Raw genomic sequence first — 24333 nt, 5'->3', positions numbered from 1 at the left:
ATATGTCTTGCTGCCAAAGGATGAGGAATGACAAAGCATTTGTTTAACAAAAGCCATTATCTCGGTGCCTAAGGTGAGCATTGGAGAGCAGCGGCCCTTCTGTCTCTGTTTACTCAGCTAATTTGGTCAGCATTTATTTCACTCCTGTTACGAACCCGAGGATGAGGAAGCAAAAAAAAAAAAAAAAGCTCTCTTTTGTCTCACTTTTGCTTACACTGTATGAATAACATAAAAGGATGAAATCTATTACTTCTAAAATTTTGAATTTCTTGAATTCTGAAGTCTAGAATTTGAATTCTAAAAGCTGGAATTACTTCTAAAGTCTTGATTAGTGTTTCTGTTTAGTGTAGCAAGGTTAAGTATGTATAGCGTGTTTTGCTGAAATTTTGTTGTCTGTATGCCACAATAAAGGGAATGCAAGTTAACTAATGACTTCATAATTCTTTGTACACACGTTAATTGAAGTCATGCTTCCATCTGCATAGAGCTTGTGAATATGATGAATAAAAATTACCTAGCAAGGGACGTATGGATCAGTCCTAGCTCTTAATAACAAAGGTAAAAATGAAGACTCTAAATGCCTCGGAAGCAGTAAATTAGATGAAATGATCATTGAAGCTCTTAAATTTCAAGAAGGACTGTATCTTCCAGTAAATTAGCATGCTGAAAGGTTATCAGCTATTATGAATCACCCAATCTTATAAATATACGAAACAAAAATTACTTAAACCTCGTTTGCCGATTTAAGTCATGGTAGAATTTGATATAAACGAGGCTGCTCCGTGGAGGACTCGGTCTGTGCCCTGACTGCTCCCTGGGCAGAGGAGAGCGGTGTGTTTTATGGAAGGCAGATGAGATAGTTGTTCTTTAAATTTGTGCCTTTTCTTGATAGCTCCAAAGTTGTCGTGTCTACAGAACTGCACTGTCAACAGTACGAGTGCATGGATACTGAATGCCTTTGCTTTATCCCAATCATGGAATCTCAGTTGGGTTGGAAGGGACCTTAAAGCCCACCCGGTGCCACCCCCTGCCCTGGGCAGGGACACCTCCCACCAGCCCAGGTTGCTCCAAGCCCCGTCCAACCTGGCCTTGAACCCCTCCAGGGATGGGGCAGCCACAGCTTCTCTGGGCAACCTGGGCCAGGGGCTCACCACCCTCACAGCCAAGAATTTCTTCCTCAGATCTCATCTCAGTCTCCCCTCTTCCAGTTTAAAACCGTTCCCCTTCGTCCCATGGCTCCCCTCCCTGATCCAGAGTCCCTCTCCACCTTTCCTGGAGCCCCTTTAGGGACTGGCAGGGGCTGGAAGGTCTCCCCGGAGCCTTCTCTTCTCCAGGCTGAACCCCCCCAGCTCTCTCAGCCTGTCCCCACAGCAGAGGGGCTCCAGCCCTCCCAGCATCTCCGGGGCCTCCTCTGGCCCCGCTCCATGTTTGTCTTCCCATGAGGATTTTATTCTGTAAATTGTGTGGTAGATTATGGAATTTTTTTGCAGCAAGCACGTGTGTTTTCAAACATAGAATTAAAAATTCATTGCAGTTACTGATGCTAAACTTCAAAAAACAGTTATCAAAGTAGAAAACCTGAGTGAACGTTGAGCATAAGGCAGTGGTAAAAGCAAAAACTTTTTCAGCTTGGAGGAGACCTGGGGTTTCTGTCCCGTCCCCTCCTGTCTGGGCGGAGGTGCAGCCTGGCCACCCAAGGTGTGGTGGCGCCGCTGTGCAGCAGCGAGCGCCATCGGATGCATCCCAGCACAAGTTGTCATAGAATCATAGGGTTGGCAGGGCCCTCTGGAGATCACCCAGTCCCACCCCCGGCCAGAGCAGGGTCACCCAGAGCAGGTGGCACAGGAACGCGTCCAGGCGGGGTTGGAATGTCTCCAGAGACGGAGACTCCCCCACCTCTCTGGGCAGCCTGTGCCAGGGCTCTGCCACCCTCACAGCAAAGAAGTTCCTCCTCATGTTGAGGTGGAACTTCCCATGCTCAAGTTTGTGCCCGTTACCCCTTGTCCTGTCCCCGGGCACCACTGAGAAGAGCCTGGCCCCATCCTCCTGACACCCCCCCTTTCAGTATTTATCAGCGTTGGTAAGATCCCCCCTCAGCCATCTTTTTTCCAGACTGAAGAGACCCAAACCCCGCAGCCTTTCTTCATCAGAGAGGTGTTCCAGTCCCCTCAGCATCTTGGTAGCCCTTTGCTGTCCCCTCTCCAGCAGTTCCCTGTCCCTCTTGGCCCGGGGAGCCCAGAACTGGACCCAGTGCTCCAGGTGCAGCCTCCCCAGGGCAGAGCAGAGGGGGAGGATGACCTCCCTCCACCTGCTGGCCACGCTCTTCTTAATGCCCCCCAGGATGCCGTTGGCCTTCTTGGCCACAAGGGCCCATTGCTGGCTCATGGTCATCCTGTTGTCCCCCAGGACTCCCAGGTCTCTTTCCGCAGAGCTGCTGTCCCTGCTTCCCGTGCCACCAGGCATGCAGGCGGTGGGAGAGGGAGGGTTGACACTTGCAGGTGCTGAGCGTCCTGACTTTTGACTCTAGGATTCGGTGTGTGAAGTGCCCGGCGTGCCCCGTGCTGTGAGCCTCCCCGGGAGGCCGGGCAGTGCCCAGCTGTGCGGCTGCGGCCGAGCAGGGGGGTTGAAGCCGTGGAGGGGGACTGTGGCCACAGGCAGCTCTAGTCTTGCCCAGGGGATCCCGAAGCCTGTTCCTGCTGCGGTGGACGCTGTGTTAGCCCTGTGGCTCGGGGCCGGCGCAGAGCCAGGGCCACTGGGCAGAGGGGCGAGGAGGCCGGTGCTGCGTGAGCCCTGCCCGCGCAGGCTCAGCGTAATGCTGTGGTTATTGAGCTCTTCTGGTTGCCATCCGGGCTATCCGGAGGAGTGTCCCATGACCATTTGCAATTGATTTGGGGCCTTTTAAGCCAGCAGTTCCCCTCAGCTGAGGTTTTTGCTTGGATTCTGTTGGAAATGTGGAAAGGGAAGGACTGAATTTAGCTACCCCGCGGTACATTAGTGAAGCCAACTCGCTCACTGCACACTTCAGCTGGCCTGGAGGGTCTGTCCCCCATCTGTGGGGCAGCACCTGAAGGCAGAGGGGCAGTGACTTCGAAAATTCCCCTGAGTTGACAGGTTGTGCTCACTCACCTCCCTGGACAGTAAAAAGAGAATTATTGTGAGGTTTTGCATCAGCTGCGTCCTACTCACAGAGGGACCTCGTTAGCACAGGGATGAATAAAAGATGAGAATGAGTGGATTGCACCTCTGTTCTCCGCAGGGGTTGGTACTGTTCTCCAAATGCAGCTGGCGGTGCTGGCTCTGAAAATCACACGTTATTGATTTATGGCTGAGTACTGCTCGCAGAACAAATTACTTTCTTACACACAGACTTTCTGGATTACCGTACTTTTGCTACTGCTTCAGCTTCCCTTTGTGCTTCTGTATTTAAACTGAACACCGTGAGAGGGACCGAAGCTCCTGTTTAATTGATTGCAGCGGGGAGAGCGGTGTCACAAGATCTCGCTGCACCCCGTGAGCACAGAGATCTCTTGCAATGACCCTTCCTGCTCAGACCCAGCTTGTTTTCCTTTCTTCAGAGGGAGACGTTGCTACGGCAGCTGGAGACGAATCAGCTGGATATTGATGCAACTTTGGAGGAGCTGTCAGTGCAGCAAGAGACAGAAGATCAAAACTACGAACTGTATGTCATTGAGCCATCTTTTCTAACTGTTTTGTTGCAGTCTTAAGTGTCACACAAATGTTGGGCAGCCCCAGCTATGGCACGTGGCCAGACTCGAGGGGTCCACTGACTGACATTTAGGGTTCCTTTGGATCTTGTAAAATACCACTTTTAAGTGGCATCAGCCGAAGTTAAGCATGCCCTTGGGGGTCCCTGTGAAAGGGTCTGGTTCCTCCAGGCACGTGGTCTTCGGGAGGGCAGTGGAGGTGGAGCTGAGCAGCGCGCCTGGAGGTAGCACGTGCTGACGGGACTCTCGATAAGTATGTTGCAGCCGCTGATGATGAAAGAGGGTGTTTTCCATCTCTCTACTGCTCAGCACACAAGTTGGTTCCCCTTCTTTTGGCTATTGCATTCCTGTGTGTTGTGTGCCTTGTGACAGGCGCAAAGTAATAGCAACAACACTTTTGTTCCCTTTGAATACTTCTGGACTCCTCAGTGCATTTCTGGTTTGAGGTAGTGGCTAGTTCCTGCTGCCTTGTGTTTGTTGGGTGTCCTGTCTGTTTGCTTGCTGCTTGAAATGAGCATTTGCCAGATTTAGCCCTACAAAGCCAGTGTATCCGTAGCACAGGGAACAGGAATCTCTTCAGATTTGTGTGTTGTTGACAGATGTGTTCTGTGAATTCCCATTGCAAGGTCTTTATTGCAGCAGTGTGCAAGCCAGAAAAGTCAACCACAGAATGAAATTGGGAAAAGATTCTTTACAGGCAGCTTTATTTGGAAGTTGGAATCAATGATTATGAAATATGCATGCACGGCCATTTTAACAAGCATTTTTCAGACCAGGCTTCAGGTTCTATAACCTTGGGCAGTGTGTTTTCCCTTGCGAGAACGCTGAGGTACCCCCCGTACACACCAAGCGGTACTTGGCAGAGCGTTCACCTCATTCCTTCCCTTAGGGACTGGTTAGTCACCTCATTCCTCTCCTTAGGGACTGGTTAGTCTCCTCATTCCTCTCCTTAGGGACTGGTTAGTCTCCTCATTCCTCTCCTTAGGGACTGGTTAGTCTCCTCATTCCTCTCCTTAGGGACTGGTTAGTCACCTCATTCCTCTCCTTAGGGACTGGTTAGTCTCCTCATTCCTCTCCTTAGGGACTGGTTAGTCTCCTCATTCCTCTCCTTAGGGACTGGTTAGTCACCTCATTCCTTCCCTTAGGGACTGGTTAGTCTCCTCATTCCTCTCCTTAGGGACTGGTTAGTCTCCTCATTCCTTCCCTTAGGGACTGGTTAGTCTCCTCATTCCTCTCCTTAGGGACTGGTTAGTCTCCTCTTTCCTCTCCTTAGGGACTGGTTAGTCTCCTCATTCCTTTCCTTAGGGACTGGTTAGTCTCCTCTTTCCTCTCCTTAGGGACTGGTTAGTCACCTCATTCCTTTCCTTAGGGACTGGTTAGTCTCCTCATTCCTCTCCTTAGGGACTGGTTAGTCACCTCATTCCTTCCCTTAGGGACTGGTTAGTCTCCTCATTCCTCTCCTTAGGGATTGGTTAGTCTCCTCATTCCTCTCCTTAGGGACTGGTTAGTCACCTCATGCCTTCAGCGATTCTCTTGATGTCCCTACTCAAAGGGCTGGGCTGTGGGGGCCGTGCTCTCAGATTGTTTTCCAGTACTTTTGTTTATTACTTCCCATCAGTAATGGGAAGATACTAAAAAAGAATGAAGAGTTGGCAGAGCTGTTCCAAACTCAGACCAGAAGATCTTGATGTTTTGTCACCTCTCACGCTTACACCACCTTTAGCATTTGCTGGACCCTTGCATGTGCCGCTTCAGCTCGCAAATCCAGCAGAGAACTGCCTTCTGCCGTCTCTGCTTCTGGGTTAATCTGGGTTGGGCTGGCTCTGAGAAGCATCTGCTTACCACCAGAACTTAAAGCGAGCAGCAGCGGTGTGGTGCTGGCAGAGCTGGGATGGCAAGGAGCCCTAGTTCCAGCGGTGGGTATTGGGCTGGATCATCCCATCCAGTGTGACCACACCAGTGTAGGCCGTTTGATAACCCTGGTGTGCTTCCACTGCCACAGAGTGCCCTTTCTGGGTGCACGCTCCTGCAGAAGTACTGTGATTACTGAAGAGTATCATCTGCAGTGCGGTAGCATCCAGAATCCTGGGGCCAGGCAGGTCACGTTGCTCCAAGCACTGTGCACTACCAAATCCGAAGGCATGTTCTTGCCTTTGGGCCAGTTGATGGGTCGCAAGCATCACCTCAACAGAAGCCCTTTAGTCACCTGCAGAAACTCCAAACCCAAATGAACACTGGGCCCACGCGTCAGCGGGCTGTCGTTTTCCAGACCAGCTCGTGAGCGCAGGCGGAGCAGGATGGGGTGCGCGCACCCAAAGATGCCCATTGCCCGCCCGGGCGAGCGGCTGCCCTTCTCCTGCTGCGGGAAAGGGCTGCCCAGCTGCTGGGGAGGGCTGGCACTGCAGGGGGTTAATGGCGCGATTAGGCTGCATAATTGGCTTAACGTGGCATAAAAAATACCTTAGTACCTGCCAGAAGAGGAGTCACTAAAATGTTCAAAGCAAGACTTTCCCCAAGGATTCTGGTTTAGTAAATAAACTGACGTTTTTATGCAGCTGGCCAGCTTCTGCTTTCCCTTCAGCAGCTGCACATTTACGTCTCCGTACTGAGACCAATGCTTTTTGCTTTCAGAAAATAACGCTTCTTTATAGAAAGGTGTTTAAAATGTCCCCGGATGCTTCCTGAATTGAGCCACTGATCCCCGAAGAAAAGCATCGGGCCGTGTCATGTCTAAGTACTTTGACCACGCTGACTAAAATAGAGCGCTATTTTAGGATTTTTGAGGCTTTATTCCGAACCCCATGTTTGTTTCAGTGGCACCTCTCTGAAGCAGATAAACTGCAGAGGGGTTACTTCAGCCCCTGAACTGAAAAGTATACTCTTCGTAAACGCACTTTTTATCCCTGCAGGAGCTTTTCAGGCTTGAGTCCTTTAGCCAAAGTCCCGATTTATAGAAATAACCACATCCACGTGGCAGGGAACTCTGGTTTGGGTAAAGTTCTGATTCTTAGTAAAAGCATAGGCTGGTGAACAGAGTATCTGTGCACACAGTGACTGTGCGTGGTGGGAATTAGAGCTTGCAGTTGTGAGGCAGGTCTGCAGTGCTCGTCGTTAGGGCTTGGGAAGGTCCTTGCATCCATACCAGTCGGATGTCCGTCATTTCGGGATTATCACATTCGACATGCTGCCGTTGTGGATGTCAAAATGAGCACCTGGTGTGGTTGTCCTCCGACGCTTACCTTGTTGTATACAGCATCTGCGTTGGTGCGGTGTGACTTGGTGACCCCGGCAGACGTGCAGCCGTTGCCTTGGTGGCTTCGATTGAGACACTGTTGGATTTCTGCTGTCACTCAGCACGAATTGCGCGGCAAGGAGAGGTGTCCGCAGGCTGTGGTGTGGCTGCTGCCGCACCTCCTTCGAGGCGATTCCTGCTCTCCTGCCATAAAATCAGGCCGTGGAGCAAGGCGAGGTGACAGCGCTGGGACATCTCGGTTATTTCGTTCGCCCCCGTGCGCATCCAGGAGCTGCTCTGTCACAATGACCGAGGCTAAATTTGGATGGGTGAGAACAGAAAGAGCACGAGATCTCTTGCTCCTGCTGCAGCTGGGTACCCGAGGACGAGCCGTCATTGCTCCCAAATGTGGCTCCCGGAGAAGACACGAGGTGGCACACAACGCTGCTCCTCCGCTGCCGGGGCTCTGCCGCTCTCCGGCACAGAGGGACTTCCAGCCGTTTCCCTGGGCTGGCTCCTCTCCGCCTGCCACATCTCTTGCTCTCCTGCTTTCCCGGTGATTTCTCAGATTTTACATTTTCCATGCTGGCAAATTTCATCCCTTTTGGAGTTCCTGAATTCTAATTTAAACAAACAGCAATGACTTTTTTTTTTTTTTCTTTCACTCTGTTTTGAATTTGTGCTTACTTTGCTCCATTTTTCCATCTTTAATTGTACGCAGCTTATCTTCTGTCACAAGGAAAACTTTTCCTGCTCAGTGTGCCTGTTCCCTCACTGAACGGCGCACTCAGAGAAATAGTTTTTGGGAAATTGTGGAAGCTCTTCCCGCATATTAATTTTTTTCAGGAATACACTGCTGGGGGAGACATTTGCGAAAGTTAGTAAGAAGCAGATTTAATGCATGGTTTTCATGAGCTTTTACATTTGGCTGCATTTTTTCTAGTGTTACTCTTTTTTTCATGTCAAAAGGCAAAATTTAATTTCAGGGGTTAAGTAATCAGCTCTCTTTGAATTAACTTTTTTTTTTTTTTCCCCTAGGGATTAATGTGAGTTAGTCAAAAGGAATACTTAAGTTATTCTTAGTGAGATACTCCATCTTCTTTCACACTCGGTTTTGAGAAGCTTCAGGAAATTGTCATCTGTAAACCACTGTGTGATTGTTCGATTCATAAGCATGTGAAGTCCAACTTCTTCACAGGAATTGTTCATGAGAAATGAATTTTCAGATCATTTACTCCTTGTGTTTAAGAGCTCTTGTGCAAACTGTTAGTCAGTTTGTAAAAATATATTCAAAGCGGTTGAACTTTGGGTTTTCTGAGGCGCTGTACGATCCAAGCTGCGACTTCTGCAGCGGCAGGACCTGTCCCAGGTTTGCCTGGTGATGGAGGTCCTTCTGGGTCCTTTCCCAGCGGTGCCATACGGCTGTCGTCTGCCTTCTCAGGGGACCCTGGACAGCCAGGTGCTTCTGTCCGGGTGGGGAAGACGAGGGACCGGTGACTGCAGAAAGGCGTTTGCTCTCTCCTGATGAGGGCTCTTCTTTTGGGAGACACACTGCCTGCGTTAGACAGCTTTATTTGCTACGAAGACATTGATTGCGTTCGGGGGGTTTATTTACTGGTTTGGTTTTTCCACATTAGAGCTTGTAATTTTGCGAATACCGTGGTGCTGAGTGACACCGGCGCTGTCTGGCAGCAGGACCTGCCGCTCGAGCTGTCCTCCTGTATCTTCAGCTACATTGAAGTGCAGAATCACACTGCCTAAAGGCTGAATTACCGGTTAGGAAAGTAAAACCGCTTTTGCTTTCCCTTCCCCTTGCCCCGCCTTTATCGTTCCCGCTTGCTGTGAATCCCTGTTGCCATCAGACAGATCAGGAGCCAGTGCAATGGGACTCTCGGGCAAGTGTTTTGTGTGGGGCTGCGTTGGGAATTAGTTGCAGCTAACCCTACCGCCATCGACCGTGCTAGAGAAGTGGAGAGCACGGAGCGTGTCCAGTATGTTGTGGAGGGGGGGTTAACTGCATCCATTTTGTGTCAAGTGGAAGACCTGAGGAGCTCTCAGGAGGGGCCGTGCTCTCCGAGGCCCGGGCAGCAGGATGCCACTGCGCTTGGCAATGGAGTCAGGGCCCTGGCCTTAGGGGGGAATCGGGTTCAGTACCTTTAACCAGCCCAAAACAAACACGTGGAAATCTAACCCTCAGTGACCCCAGTTAAATCGATGTCACACGGCCTACTAATCTTCATTTTCACAATTAATAAAATAACCCAAAGCATTTCTTGCCACATGAAATAAGTTTGAAAAATTGATCACAGCACGTTAGAACCAGAAGCCAAAAAGCTTCAGGCTGCTCCCATCTTCAGTAGTAAATGAACATGAGCGCTGACAATTTTAGGAACTGTGAGGCTAACAAGCCCTTTTGTGCTTTTTTTTTGCTTGCTCTGGGAGCAGAGCAACGGGAACCTCAGGCCCTGATGAATTTTTGTTCCCACTGAGCGTGTTCATCTTTGAATTGCATAGAAGTCTCCTCCTGCGAGCGGGTCCAACTGGCAGTGAGTTCTTCAGGGATTTTGAGGATGTGGACTTGTGGCTCGGTCTGAAGTGGAAGGATTTAAGTGGAAGGATCAGTTGCTTAACCAACCCGATCTCCTTCTATGACCATGTCACCCGCCTTCTGGACGCAGGGAAGGCTGTGGACGTCGTCTGTCTGTACTTTGGTAAGGCCTTTGACACCGTCCCCCACAGCATTCTCCTGGAGAAGCTGGCGAATCATGGCATAGACAAGTGTACTCTTCACTGGGTTAAAAACTGGCTGGATGGCTGTGCCCAGAGAGTTGTGATCAATGGGGTGAAATCCTCTTGGCGGCCGGTCACCAGTGGTGTCCCTCAGGGCTCAGTTTTGGGGCCGGTTTTGTTTAATATCTTTATCAATGATCTGGATGAGGGGATTGAGTGCACCCTCAGTAAGTTTGCAGATGACACCAAACTGGGTGGGAGAGTTGATCTGCTGGAGGGTAGGAAGGCTCTCCAGAGGGCCCTGGACAGGCTGGATCCATGGGCCAAGGCCAACTGTGTGAGGTTTAATAAGGCCAAGTGCCGGGTCCTGCATTTTGGTCACAACAACCCCAAGCAACGCCACAGGCTCGGGGCAGAGGGGCTGGAAAGCTGCCCGGCAGAAAAGGACCTGGGGTGCTGGTGGAGCCAGCTTAACATGAGCCAGCAGTGTGCCCAGGTGGCCGAGAAGGCCAACAGCATCCTGGCTTGTATCAGGAACAGCGTGGCCAGCAGGGGCAGGGAAGGGATGGTGCCTCTGGACTGGGCACTGGTGAGGCCTCACCTCGAGTGCTGTGTCCAGTTCTGGGCCCCGCTGTACAAGAGGGACATTGAGGTGCCGGAGCGTGTCCAGAGGAGAGCGACCAGGCTGGTGAGGGGTCTGGAGACCAGGGCATGTGAGGAGAGGCTGAGGGAGCTGGGCATGTTTAGCTTGGAGAAGAGGAGGCTGAGGGGAGACCCCATTGCCCTCTACAGCTACCTGAAAGGAGGGTGCAGAGAGGTGGGGGTTGGCCTCTTCTCCCAGGGGAATAATGACAGGACCAGAGGAAATGGGCTGAAGCTGCGGCAGGGGAGGTTGAGATTAGATATCAGGAAGAATGACTTTACTGAAAGAGTGGTCAGGCACTGGAACAGCCTGCCCAGGGAGGGGGTTGAGTCACCATCCCTAGAGGTGTTTAAGAAACGTGTAGATTTGTCACTTCAGGGCATGCTCTAGTGACAGAGATTGTAGGGTTTTTTGTGTGTGTTTGGTTGGACTCGATGATCTCAAAGGTCCTTTCCAACCATGAAGATTCTATGATTGAAAAGCAAACGAGGAGCCCACGTGGGTGAGGACAGATAACCCATCAGGACTGGCGTGGCACGTTTGCTGACTCCCAATCCTGGCCAGAACAAGTGCACTCAGGTCTCAGCATGACTTCAGCTTGTGCCTCGATGGGACCTGCTCTGCTGCACCTAGCGAAGCTGCTTGTTGCACGGTAAGATTTTGAGTGAGTCCTTTTGCAAAGGAGTGGCAAAATGATAGAACAAGGAACACAGCGGCCAGATTGTATAGAATATGAGAAAAACCAGACACGTGGCAGGTTTGGCCTGGTGCGTTCCCAAAACAGCCCTGCTTGTGCCTCTGCAGAGTGTGCGTAAAGCCAGAGAAAGCATTCATGCATTATGTAGTATTTTCGAAGCGTGGAGGATGCTGAGACACCTCCACCCTGGAAATTACTGAGAGCTTGCTGGCAGCGTTTTCATGTGTGCTGTTTTTCCGCCCACCTCTTTCACGGAAGAAGATATGAATATGAAAGCTCAGCAGAGCTGGTTTATGCAGCCCGTGTAAAACGGGTATCCGACCATCCTTATTTCCCTGGTGTCATGGCACGCAGCACAGAGCTTGGCCCACGTGTCTGGTTGGGGATGAGGAAGGTGACACGAAGCACACACGCCACGGCTCTCCTCGGTGCTGTGCTGGGCTAAGAGCCTGTGTCGTGCTGTCCCCAAATAACCATTGTGTCTTTCTCCTAAAAATAACTTGTTCTTATGCCCTTCACATAATGTAGGTGAGCAAGGCATAGGAGCAGGTGCAGAAGAAGCCTGCATGTGTGTTACTCTCCAGACTAGGTGAGCTGGAGGGAAGGACGATACTCTTTATACTTCAGTTATGTAGCATTTTTTCCCTCCAGCTCTTAAAATTCATGTGTTTCTGCAGGAGAAACAGGTGGCAGTCGCAGCCCTCCCTCCCTCCGGAGCTGGCTGCTTGCCCAGAACAAAGCAGGTTGTTTCCAAAACAGGCAGCTTTGGTCCTACGAAGTACAGTAAATCTTCAAATACCCTGATATCGTAAAGAGCGTCCTGCGCTTTGTTGGGTCCAGCTTTAAGGACTCTTGGAGCTTCATATTCTGCATCCTAAAATGAATATATATGTACTTTGCGTGTACTTCAAACAGGATCATCGATCCTTTGTCTTCAGTGTACAGTCACCTTACCCTACCTGAGTCACCCAGTTGCTTTGATGGTGGGACCCAGTGTCCTGATCAGAGACTCGGAGGTTGTTCAGTTCTGTTTTCCTGTAGCGTTGGTGATTTCGCTGCTCCCATAAGCAGTCGGAGAGCTCAGCTCCTCCAGGAGGGCGAGCAGCGCTGGCATCAGTGTCTGGGGTGCTGGATGCGGCAGTGCCTGAGCTTGCAGACCTTCCAGCCAGGATCGCTGTTGCTATAAACAGGAACAGAGGAGCATGTAGATCAGCTGGGATTAATCTCTCTTCACAGTTGGGAGGCAGGAGTCATTAACCCTGAGTAGGGCTTGGGAGGAGGGGGGATGAGTACCACAAAGCAGAGCTATTCAGCCATCCTGCCTTCGGCTCACCAGGAGCCCTGAATCAGAGCTCGGGGGGGAGGGATGACAGAATTTAGCACTCAGTGCTTCTGGTGTGGATCTGCGGAGCCGCGCATCCCGTGCCGGCAAGTCTCGTGGACGGCTTTTCAGGCCATAGCAATTCACATGGCTTTGTGGATTCGGAGCATTTGCTTTGTTGGACAAGAGCTGAATTGCAGGTGCCCTTGGTTTATCTTTCCGTCACCAGAGATGCCATGCGTAGTGTGCCTCCAGGGATGCTCAGTGGCATGGATGGTGACCCCCTCTTCAAGAAAGCAGTGATGGGCGACTGCTCGGCCCTGCAGCACAGTGACAACGATGCATTAAAAATACACTGTGATATTTTTGCGGTGTGTGTGATGCTTTGTGCGCCTTCCAGACAAACCTGATGCAGTCTCCGCAGAGCTCAGTGCAAGAGTTAAGCTCCTTTATGTTTTCTCTTTGGTGCATGACAAATCATGCATCATTTTCGGTGGAATGCGTTGTCGCACAGCTCACCCCAGCTACTAGTCCCCTGGGAGGGAGGATGCTGGAATGGATGCTCCGATCTCAGCTCTGCCAGGGGCTTGTTTTGTTGCAGCCAGGCTGCTGGGTGGATAAGCACATAAGCCTTGCCCCAGATCCCGGTGGAAGCATCAGTGAGGCTACCACAGCATGGCACTGATTTGGGTGCCCTGACAGCGGTCCCGGGGGACGGGCAGTGGACGCCGTGTGACAGCCAGGCTCCTTTTCTGCTCCTGACAGGCAGCGTTGCGGTTGCAGCCTTTAGTCCGCCCTTCTGGAATGAGTGAGGCGAGTCTTGCCTACCCATTCGCTTGTGGTGAACTTGGAGCAAGAGCACTTGTTTCCTAGCCCTTGAGCAGAGCAGGGGACTATTTCCTTTCTACTGCAGAATTTCTTCCCGTTTCTGTTACTCAGGATCATCCAGTTCTTTCTATATCTTGTCCCTGTCCTCTCTGTTGATGCTGCCTCCCAACTTGCAACCCCGTGAGCATTTCCCTAATCTCTGTGCCGCTTCGTTGAGATACTGAACTCAAGGCTAATCCTGGGGGAACTCTGTACTGCTAATACTGCTTTTTAGTGCCACCCTTTATCTCCACTTTATCCAGTTCCTTAGTTAGGAAGGACCCCTGGTTTTCCAATTCGAGTAACAGCTTCCTGGGAGTGTTGTTCCCCAGGGCTCCAGATACTGCTAAGTATATTAGTTTGTTCCTTAAAAGTATATCAGGTTGTTCCTTAAAATAGAAAATGATATCTCAAAGGGGTTTAGAGTCTTTTAGCCCCTGCTGTTTGCTTTCTGCTTAGCAGTCGTTCCAGCGGAGGGGTCTGGCTGGCTCAAGTCCCTGAAGGACGAGGTCGTGCTCTGCGGGGGAGAGGAGTCCCTGTTTGGACACACTCATTGCCTGGAGCACAACCGAGTCCATCTTGCAGAAGCAGATGAACCCAAAGCCTCTGTGCTGTGGATTCATTAGGCTTAATGAAACAAGAGGCAAGACCATGACGTGCTAGATTTTATACATGATACTTCACTGTGGGTGGCCTTTTTTATATCTCCCAGCCGCGCGACATGTAGCAGATCTTATTTTGAGACCATTTCATAGCGAAAGCCTGGCTTTCTGTCAGTGTTTCTTTGCGTACAGCTTGTGAAGATGCTGCTAACCAAACAGGCTGCAGAAGGAGGCTGCAGCAGCATCAGGCTTGCTTTCCTTTTTGCAAAGGCTAGAGCATTTCACCCTCTGTAGCGGTACAGGCTTTATTTCTAGTCAGGAATCCAGCCAGGACCACAACTTGCTTCAGAGCTTCTGCTGCTTGGCTCCGCTGCCTCCCGCGCAGAGGGGGAGTGTGTGCAGGGGGGGCTGCCTGTGTATCTGCGCATGGCGAGGAGGATAATTGCAGTCAGTCCTCTGTGAGCCCTCTGGATAGCTCTTTTCTTTTGACGCTCAAGGATTCTCCTCGCAAATCCATTCTTGGCTGAAAGGAGAGGTTTTTATAGCATTTGAGTTTTCTCGAACACTCTGATCTCTTCTATAGAGTCTAAAAATGTGCCGTTCCTGTAGCACTTACTCCCTTAGAGACATATGTCCAAGAACTGACTGAAGGTTGTGTTTCAAGCCCTGGCATGTTGTTATAGCCTGTCTATCCAGGGAGTTCCCAGCAGCACTGCAAATGTAGGTGTCACCCTGCGGTGCACAGCAGGTTGGGATTCTCCACACCTCGATGCAGATCGGGTGAGTTTAGCTCACGTAGGTGAACCAGATTTATTGTGGCCGAGGGAGTCACAGCATCGCTGAGAGCAGACCTCTACCCTCCCAGCTCAGCTCAGAGCCAGAGCAGCCCAGCATCGTGCTCAGTGCTCTGTGGAGCGTGTTTTCTCCATTCCTTATATTTGCGATTTATCTTCCCTGCAGCTTCCTTGAAATGATGGAAGCCCGAAGTCGAGGACACACATCGCCACTAACAACTAATGGGCAAAGCCCTTCCTCTGGCTCCCAGTCACCCATCGTACCTCCGAGCTCCACATCGACGGGCAGCTCCAGCCCCGGCACCCCACAGCCACCGCAGCCGCTTTCCACAAGCTCCACCATCTCTCCTGAACCCCCCGCATCCTTCTCACCAGTGCCTGCACCCGAGGCCCAGCAGCCGCACGCGCCTCCGCCAGCCACCGCCTCCCCAGCACCTCCGCCTGCAGTCCCACCGCCCAAGCGCAGCATTATTTCCCGTCTGTTTGGGACGTCTCCTGCGTCAGAGCCCTCTCCTCCCCAGCCAGGTAGGTGCTGGAGTGCAGCGTCTGGGCAGGATCTCACCTGCAGGTGCTTCTCGGTTTTCCTTCCATTTTTTGCCCTGCGAGAGGCTGAGCAGACAGGTGTCTGAAGAACACGGGCCCTGTGTGTGTGTGGTGCGTGGCCAAGGAGAGCTGCGCTGTCACACTCTATTTTTCTCCCGAGCGGTGCTTTGGTTTGTCTCTGTGCTGAGCTTGGATGGGGGCAGTGTCCAGCCAGCTGGGTGGTGGCTGTGGCATGCTTCAGGAGGAAAGTACTGAACACGCAGGGCACGCTGATAAAATAACTGTCACCTTCTTACCAGGAGCCCATATGCCTCTTGAATAGCAAGAGAAATTGTTAGAGGAGCTATCTGAAGCTCTGCCTCCACAAGAGTCTGGCAGCTCAAAGGGGCTCCTGTGTGCTAACGAGAATAGCGGAGCGCTGGTTTTAAAGGTTATTCAGCCAGAAATGATCGCGTAAGTCCAGGCTTTGCAGCAGATTCCCCTCCGGGGAAATATGCTCCTTCAGAGATGGGCTGAGGAGGAGGGCAGCCCGCCTCGACTTCTTCCTCAGCGCTCGTACACACCGGAGCAGAGCAGCACAGCGCTGGGTCCAGACCCCTCCCTGACCAAGTTGCAGGGCAGAGGCATCGAGGGTTTTGTTGCATGCACTTTTGCTGATCTGGACCTTAATTTGCCTGTCACATTCGCTTTGTTTGCGAAGCTAACTGGAGCTGCAGAGCTGGCGCTGCCTAAAAATCATTAGCATGACACGGTTTGAATCACCCTTTGGAAATACCTTCCCTCTCAAGCTGTCAATCCCTAGAGCTCACAGCACTCTCGAGACACCCACAGAAAGAAAGGAGGAGGTGCTGGGAACACAGTTTGCAGTTTCAGATGTTGAAATCTTTCGGGTCTAGATCTGCACACGGTGTTCTGCATCCTGAATCTGTTACCAGGTATGACACAATGCACCCATTTCGGTTTGTTGGTGACTCTTCCTGCCCAGAAACAAGCAAACAAAGAGGAGCGAATGTTAGAAATCCCTTGTCAATAAAAACCCCTTTGTCATATGGATATGTAGAAAAAAGATGTGTGGTCTGCTACCAGTGTTACAATCTTTGGGGTTTCTATTTTTTCTTGTTCTTTTTGTTGTTTTTTTTTTTAAATCTGTCCCTTAGCTTGAGAACTGTTTCAGGCTTATGGCCTGCAGTCCTGGTATCTCAAGGGAGCTTTTTAGGAAGTTTGCAAAAAGTAGCTAGGAAAAGCTGGTCTGTCAGCGTTACTGAGTTCATGTAGCGTGCCAAGGGTCCGCACCTCCGCGGGAACATACCTCGGGACTCGCTAACTGGAAAGCGGTTGAAAAATCACTGTCGCAAAGTAATCCTCGTTTTTTAAGGGAGCTGCTATTTAAGCTTTCCCTTGAAGTCTTGCAGTAGTAATTCTTTCTGGCTGTGTTTTTTCGTACACCAACGCTACTCTATGGCATTAGTAATAGTGTTATTTGTATGCAAAAGGGATCTGAAAGCTGCGCTAGTAGCGTAAAATCTAGAGAAAAATATAGAGATCTTGTTCACCCAAAAGAAAAGAGCCTAGAGGTGAGGTGCAGTCCAGGCAGAGGAAAAAGGTTGAATATTGCAAATTCTGAAAAGGTTAATTGCGTTAGGCTTCTTGGTTATGCTATTTTCATGAGATTTCATTCTGGTACCTTGAAGATGGGTACCGGTGGCTCTACAAATAAGCTGTATGAAAGCAGGTCTCTCTTTGCAGTAGCTCTTGAGCTTTTGGTTACACAGGGCACCTAAAAGCACAGCGTGAAAAAATCCTGCCTTTGACAGTTAGAGTTGAAAAGGCAAGAGGAGGTGAGGGGGTGAGCTGAGCTGTCTGGAAAAGGTAAGGGAGTCATGAAGGGACCCCACACAGGAGCGGTGCGCACAGCGTAGGTACAACATCTGGCGGTGGTATCGTCAGTCGTAGCAGTCACTGTAGAACAGGGCCAGCGAGTTTTTCAGGCTATTTGAGGGCCTGGGTCAGGTGCATTGTAAACCGCAGCGGCTGTGCGTGGTCTGTGAATGCCTTCATGCAAGACTCCGCACAGGTTTGAGTACCCTGTTCATACCCTTCCTCTTCCCTCGCTGTGCAGCCAAGGTCCTGCGTCGTGGCTGCTGCCGCCCTGGGCAGGGGAGATCTGTGAAAAGCAAATTTCTGTCTTGCTTGTGGTGAACCCTGTCTTTTACAACTACCGCTGCTAATGCAGATCCCGCTGCCGCCACTCCTCCTGCCCACCCTGAAGCCCCTGCAAAAGTACAGAGCGTGGAGGACTTTGTTCCTGACGACAGCCTGGACCACAGCTTTCTAGAAGACCCAGCCCCACAGAAGGACAAAGGGAAACCACAGACTAAACACCGTGTCGATAGTGAAAGGTAAGTCAAGGAGGATGGAGGGAGGGTGAGACAGGGACATCCCTGGATGCACGGTCCGGATGATGAGTCAGGCCTGGCTAACCTGTTGCAACTGTTCCGAAAGTGATTGCGGAGCAATTAGCTGCCCCTAGGCCTTTCTGTCTGTGGTGTAGTCGGTCATAGTGTTCACTGTCTCCCATTGAACGGTACACACGGCTCCCTGGGAATGAGGAACAGCGATAAAAGCTAGTCACCACCTTCATGGTTTTGCCATCTTGCTTTCACGCTCAGCGTTAATCCACTGGGTTGCTTTGGGTCAGGAAGGGATTTCCTTTCTGGCCGAATGTGCTGAAACATTTGAGATATTTTCTTTCTGGAACACAGCGCACCTGCTGCAGAGGCCCAAAGCATGGCCACGTTCCTTCGTGGCCTGGTACTGCCATCCCTAAGGCGTTATAAAGGGGTTTGTGTTTGTTGCAGGATGTTTGGGGGCACTCTGTGGCTTGATGGGATTCTGGAAGGAAGGATGTAGACAGTCGTTCTCCCTTGGGAGTGTCATTGAATGCTTGCCTGCAGATTCCATTTTCTGTCTTAGGTGCATTTCTTTTTCTCTGTCCATTTCAAATGTTCATTCCCAGGATTTTCTCTCTAAGTCAGAGAGATATGGATTTGATGGGTGGACTGTTCGCTGGATAAGGAATTGGCTGGATGGTCACATCCAGAGAGTAGCAGTCAACGGCTCAATGTCCAGATGGAGATCAGTGACAAGTGGTGTCCCTCAGGGGTCTGTTTTGGGACCGGTACTTTTTAATATCTTCATCAATGACATAGTGCGATCGAGTGCACCCTCACCACATTGGCAGTTGACACCAAGGTGAGTGGTGCGGTTGACATGCCTGAGGGACACGCTGCCATCCAGAGGGACCTGGGCAGGCTTGAGAGGTGGGGCTGTGTGAACCTCATGAGGTTCAACAAGACCAAGTGCAGGGTCCTGCACCCAGGACGGGGCAGCCCCCAGTCCCAGCACAGGCTGGGGATGGAGGGGTGGAGAGCAGCCCTCCAGAGAAAGGCTCTGGGGTGCTGGGGGGGGGGTGGGCGAAAAGCTGGCCATGAGCTGGCAACGTGCGCTGGCAGCCCAGAAACGCCCCGCAGCCTGGGCTCATCCCCAGCAGCGTGGGCAGGGGGGCGAGGGGGGGATTCTGCCCCTCTGCTCCGCTCGGGGAGACCCCCCTGCAGTGCTGCCTCCAGCGCTGGGGCACCGACAGCAGAAGGACACGGAGCTGTTGGAGTGGGGCCAGAGGAGGCCCCGGAGATGCTGGGAGGGCTGGAGCCCCTCTGCTGTGGGGACAGGCTGAGAGAGCTGGGGGGGTTCAGCCTGGAGAAGAGAAGGCTCCGGGGAGACCTTATTGCAGCCTTTCAGTCCCTAAAGGGGGCTTGTGAGAAAGATGGGGACAGACTTTTTAGCAGTGCCTGATGCGAGAGGACAAGGAGTAATGGTTTTAAACTAAAAGACAGTGCATTTAGAGTAGATATAAGGAAGAAATGTTTTACACTGAGGGTGCTGAGCCCCTGGCCCAGGTTGCCCAGAGAGGTGGTGGCTGCCCCATCCCTGGAAACGTTCATGGTCAGGTTGGATGAGGCTCTGAGCAACCATCTAGTTGAAGATGCCCCTGCCCACGGCAGGGTCTTGGACTAGGTGGCCTTTAAATGGTCCCTTCCAGCCCTAACTATTCTGTGATTCTATAATTCCGTCCTCCAAATGGCAGAGAGATGTGCTTGTGCTGTAGGCTGGATTTGCTTTTTTTTTTTTCCTTTTTTTTTTTTTTTTTTTCTTTTCCTGGCGTTGGTGTTTTTTAACCAAAAGGAGGGAAAAGGGATTATGTGTACTGGGCTGCTCAGACAAGGGGATGTGCAGCAAACTGTCTGAAAGCAGACTGTCACTTAAGACGTGACCTAAGCGTACTCACAGGCTCTGCATCCCTCCGCTTAGAATACTCCTTGCCTGCTGCCTCTTGTCATCAGCGCTGGATTAACCAGGAGAGTAATTAAACGCTGATACAGCTCATCTGGCAGTGTGGTGGATTCTGCATCTTTGGACATCTTTGTCATCGTTCAGTGTTCTCTAGCTCAACCACAACAACTTGAAATCAATGCTGTGTGTGAGGCTCGATGCCTGTCTGATGCAGGTCAGCCTGAATCATCATCCCTTGTGATGGCAGAACACGTGGATGTTCTATTAAAAAAAAAAGAAAAAGAAAGAAAGAAAGAAAAAAAGTAGTGATTGCTAGAAGCATGCTGGCCTACAAAGTGCCTTGCTTGTGGCTGTGGCTGAGCTGGGATATTTTTCTGTGTTTAACAAGTGAATGTCAGGAGAAACAAGCCTGACCTTCCTGGGGTTTGCTGAAGGGCTGGGTCCTGGGGTGCCCTTTGCGCTCTTTAGCTGCGGTTCTTGCCGTGGGTAGGAGGTTGGGTGTTTAACAAAGGCGCCTCTTCTCCAGGACGTCGGTCACTGGAAGCAAATAGGTGTTAAGCCATACAAAAAGCCAAACATCTCCAACAGTGGTGCAAAAGCCCTGCTCCTTGGTTGTAGAGTCGTCGTGTTCTTGGCTGCTATGATTCCCTTCTGCGCTCCGTCCCCAGGCTTGGTAGCCTTCCAGTGTGTATGAGCTGGTGGGGGCTTTCACAGAGAGGACGCTTATTCACAGCTTCATCCATTGATGACAGTGGTAACCATCTGCAGTTAGAACAGCTCGGTTTCCCTAGGAGAAGACCTTGCAGCGCATCCCTTCAAATTCAGATGCTCATTATTTCCCTGCAGCTTGGCGTCCATGTCTTGCTCTGGTTTCTTTTGTGGTTCACAGAGTTTTCTCAGCAGTCCGGCAATTTTACCTTCTGTTTCTTGCCAAGAAAGGCCTACCACAATAAGCCTGATGTGCCGAAATCCAGAGGTGTAGATGTGGTTCTGACCATCACCTGCAATAATTGATTTCCTTCAGGATGCCGGTCACAACCCCATGATGCCCAGGAGCAACATAAGAGCTCTGTAAGCACCGTCCCTAATCAGCTTCCACTGCAGTCAGTAGGTTGTTGTAGTTGCAACAAAAGCTACCGCTGCAGAAATTTTATCTCTGAAATAAAGAACACAAAAGTGAAACAACTCAAACCTGATGGAGATTTTATTGGTTTTAAAAAATGAAATGCTGGAAGCTGTTTTCCTCTGGCGTCTGAACAAAGCCTGAGAACATACTGGAGAGATGCGTTCAGGTCTCCTGAACGTTTTATCTGAGTGCTGAGCTTACGCAGCTTGCCGGCATCTCTTCTGGGTGTGCTGTAACCAAGTGTAAGGTACGAAACTGAAGAGCCATTGAAGATGTGGCAGAAGAGCGGGCTGTGTGTTGAGAATTTGTGACGTCACTTCTCTTACCCAAACAAGAGGGATTGCCTGGCTCTCCGTAAGCAAGAGTCTTGCACTTGGCTCATGTGAGGAACGCCTTAGTGCACAGTGTGTTTCCCGTGTGAAGCAGAGATAGCTACATTCACAGAATCATAGAGTGGCTGAGGCTGGAAGACACCTCTGGAGGTCCAACCTCCCTGCTCAGCCAGCACCACCTGGAGCCGGTTGCCCAGGACCATGTCCGGGTGGCTTTTGAATATCTCCATGAATTGAGACTCCTCAACCTTTCTGACCTATGCCGGTGCTCAGTCACCCCCACAGTGGAAAAAGCGTTTCCTGATGTTCATAGGGAACCTCCTGTGTTTCAGTTTGTGCCTGTTGCCTCTTGTCCTGTTGTTGGGCAGCACTGAAAAGAGCCTGGCTCCATCTTCTTTGCGCCCTCCTTCAGGTATTTACATACATTGCTAGGGTCCCCCCAAGCCTTCTCTTCTCAAGTGTATTGGGTTTGCGTGGCAAGGTTTTGGTAGCTGGAGGGCTACAGGGGCTTCTGTGAGAAGCTGCTAGAAGTTTCCCCTGTGTCAACAGAGTCAATGCCAGCCGGCTCCAAGATGGACCTGCCGCTGGCCAAAGCTGAGCCCATCAGCAACGGTGATAGTGCCTCTGGGATAATATATTTAAGAAGGGGAAAAAAAACCTGCAAACCTGTCCAACAGAAGGGAGGAGTAAAAATATGGGAGAGGAACGACTCTGCAGACCCCCAGGTCAGTGAAGAAGGAGAGGAGGAGGTGCTCCAGGCACTGGAACAAAGATTCTCCTGCAGCCTCTGGTGAAGACCATGGTGAGGCAGGTTGTCCCCCTGCAGCCCATGGAGGTCCATGGTGGAGCAGATATCCACCTGCACCCCATGGAGGACCCCACACCGGAGTAAGGGGATGCATGAAGGAGGAGGCTGTGACCCCCTGGGAAGCCCACGCTGGCACAGGCTGCTGGCAGGACCCGTGGACCCATGGAGGGAGGAGGCCACACTGGAGCAGGTTTGCTGGCAGGGCTTGTGATCCCACGGGGGACCCACGCTGGAGCAGGCTGCTCCTGTAAGCACTGCACCCTGCGGAAGGCACCCACGCTGGAGCAGTTTGTGAAGAACTGCAGCCCGTGGGAAGGACTCACGTTGGAGAAGTTTGTGGAGGAGTGTCTCCCGTGGGAGGAACCCCATGCTGGAGCAGGGGAAGAGCATGAGGAGTCTTCCTCCTGAGGAGGAAGAGGCGGCAGAAACAACATGTGATGAACTGACCACAACCCCCGTTCCCCATCCCCCTGTGCCGCTGTGGGGGAGAAGGTAGAGAATTCGGGAGTAAAGTTGAGCCCGGGAGGAAGGGAGGGGTGGGGCGAAGGTGTTTGAAGATTTAGTTTTTATTTTCACATTATCCGACTGATTTGATTGGTGATAAACTAAATTAATTTTCCCAAAATCAAGTCTGTTTTGCCCATGATGGTAATCGGAGAATGATCTCTCGCTGTCCTTATCTCGACCCACGAGTCTTTTGTTATATTTTGTCTCCCCTGTCTAGCTGAGGAGGGGAGTGATAGAGCGTCTTTGGTGGGCATCTGGCATCTAGCCAGGGTCAACCCACCACATCTGGGCTAAGCAGTCCCAGCCCTCATGTGAGAGATGCTCCAGTCACTTCATAGAATCACAGAATGGTTCGGGTTGGAGGGGACCTTAAGATCATCTAGTCCCAACCCCCCTGCCATGGGCAGGGTCACCTCCCACTAGACCTGGTTGCTCAAAGGCCCGTCCAGCCTGGCCTTGTCATCTTCATTGCCCTTCGTGACCTCTCTCCAGTATACCCATGTCTCTCTTGTACTGGGGAGCGCCCAGACCTGGCCCCAGCACTCCAGGTGTGGCCTCACCAGTGCTGAGCAGAGGGGAAGGATCACCTCCCTCAGCCTGCTGGCAATACTTTGCCTAATGCAGCCCAGGATACCATTAGCCTTCTTTGCGGCAGAGGCACCTTGCTGGCCTATGTTCAACCAGGACCCCCAGACCCTCTTCTGCCAAACTGCTGTCCAGCTGGGTGGCCTCCAGCGTATGTTGGTGCTTGGGGTTGTTCCTCCCCAGCGGCAGGACTTGGCACTTCCCCTTGTTGAGCTTGTGGGGTTCCTGTCAGCCCATTTCTCCAGCCTGACGAGGTCCCTCTGGGTGGCAGCACAACCCTCTGGTGCGTCAGTCACACCTCCCAGTTTGGTGTCATCTGCAGCCTTGTTGAGGGTACACCCTGCCCCACCATCCGGATCATTAACGAAGATGATGAGCATGACTGGGCCCCGTGTTGATCCCTGGAGTGCACCAGCAGTTACTGGCATCCAACTAGACTTCATGCTACTGATCACCACCCTCTGGCCCCGTCCATTCAGCCAGTTTTCAGTCCGCCTCACTGTCTGCTCATCCAGCCTGTACATCAACAGCTTCCCTACGAGGATTTTATTGGAGACAGTGTCAAAGACCTTACTGAAGTCCAGGCACCGCTGCCCTTCCCTCATCTACCAGGCCAGCTATTGCATCATAGACTTTTATCAAGTTGATCGAGCATGACGTGCCCTTGGTAAATCTATGCAGGCTGCTCCTGATGATTTTCATGTCATTCATGTGCCTGGAAATAGTTTGCAGGACTAGCTGCTCCATCACCTTCTCAGGGATCAAGGCGAGGCTGACCGGGCTATAGTTCTCTGGGTCCTTCTTCTTGCCCTTCTTGAGTGGCATTTGCTTTCCTCTTCAGGTACTTCTCCCAGTCGCAGTGATTGATCAAAGTTTATCAAGAGTGGCCTTGCAATAACATCTGCCAGCTCCCTCAGCACTCGTGGGTGCATTCCATCGGGGCCCATGGACTTACGTATGTCCAGTTTTGCTTTGTCCAGGATCCCTGATCTGATCCTCTTCCACCAAAGGTGCATTTTCCTTCCTCCACATTATCCCCCTGGTCTCTGGGACCTGGGATTCCTGAAGACCGGTCTTGCTAGTGAAGACTGAGCCAAAGGCGGCATTCAGTACTTCAGGCTTTTCCATGGCCTGTGTAACCAGGTCCCCCTTCTCATTGAGCATCGTGCCTGCGTTTTCCCTAGTCTTCCTTTTGTCACCTGTGTACTTTCAGAAGCCCTTCTTCATGTCCTTGACATCCCTGGCCAGATTCAATTCCCTTTGGGCTTTTGCTTTCCGGATTTCATCCCTGGATGCTCAGATGATGTCTCTGTATTCCTCCCAGGTCACCCATCCTTGCGTCCATCCCCTGTATGCTTCCTTTTTGTGTTTGTCCAGGAGCTCCTTGTTCATTCATGCAGGCCTCCCAGCATTTTTGCCTGACTCCTTATGCGTTGGGATGGACCACTGTTGAGCTTGGAGGAGGCAGTCG

General features: G+C 51.4%; 1 protein-coding gene across 1 annotated transcript in view; it reads left to right on the top strand.

The window, feature by feature from the left end:
- RABL6 (RAB, member RAS oncogene family like 6) overlaps positions 1 to 24333 on the top strand; it is a 65613-nt gene that overhangs the window by 29808 nt on the left and 11472 nt on the right. Inside the window, exons 8-10 of the mRNA XM_063352731.1 lie at positions 3576 to 3679; positions 14778 to 15136; positions 17388 to 17553. Coding sequence (XP_063208801.1) covers positions 3576 to 3679; positions 14778 to 15136; positions 17388 to 17553 — 629 coding nt within the window. The remainder of the gene's footprint in view (positions 1 to 3575; positions 3680 to 14777; positions 15137 to 17387; positions 17554 to 24333) is intronic.

Source organism: Chroicocephalus ridibundus, chromosome 15 (genome assembly GCF_963924245.1).
Source record: "Chroicocephalus ridibundus chromosome 15, bChrRid1.1, whole genome shotgun sequence".
Taxonomy (NCBI): domain Eukaryota; kingdom Metazoa; phylum Chordata; class Aves; order Charadriiformes; family Laridae; genus Chroicocephalus; species Chroicocephalus ridibundus.
The sequence above is the reverse complement of the archived record's forward strand: the minus strand, read 5'-3'. Positions and strand labels throughout refer to the sequence as shown.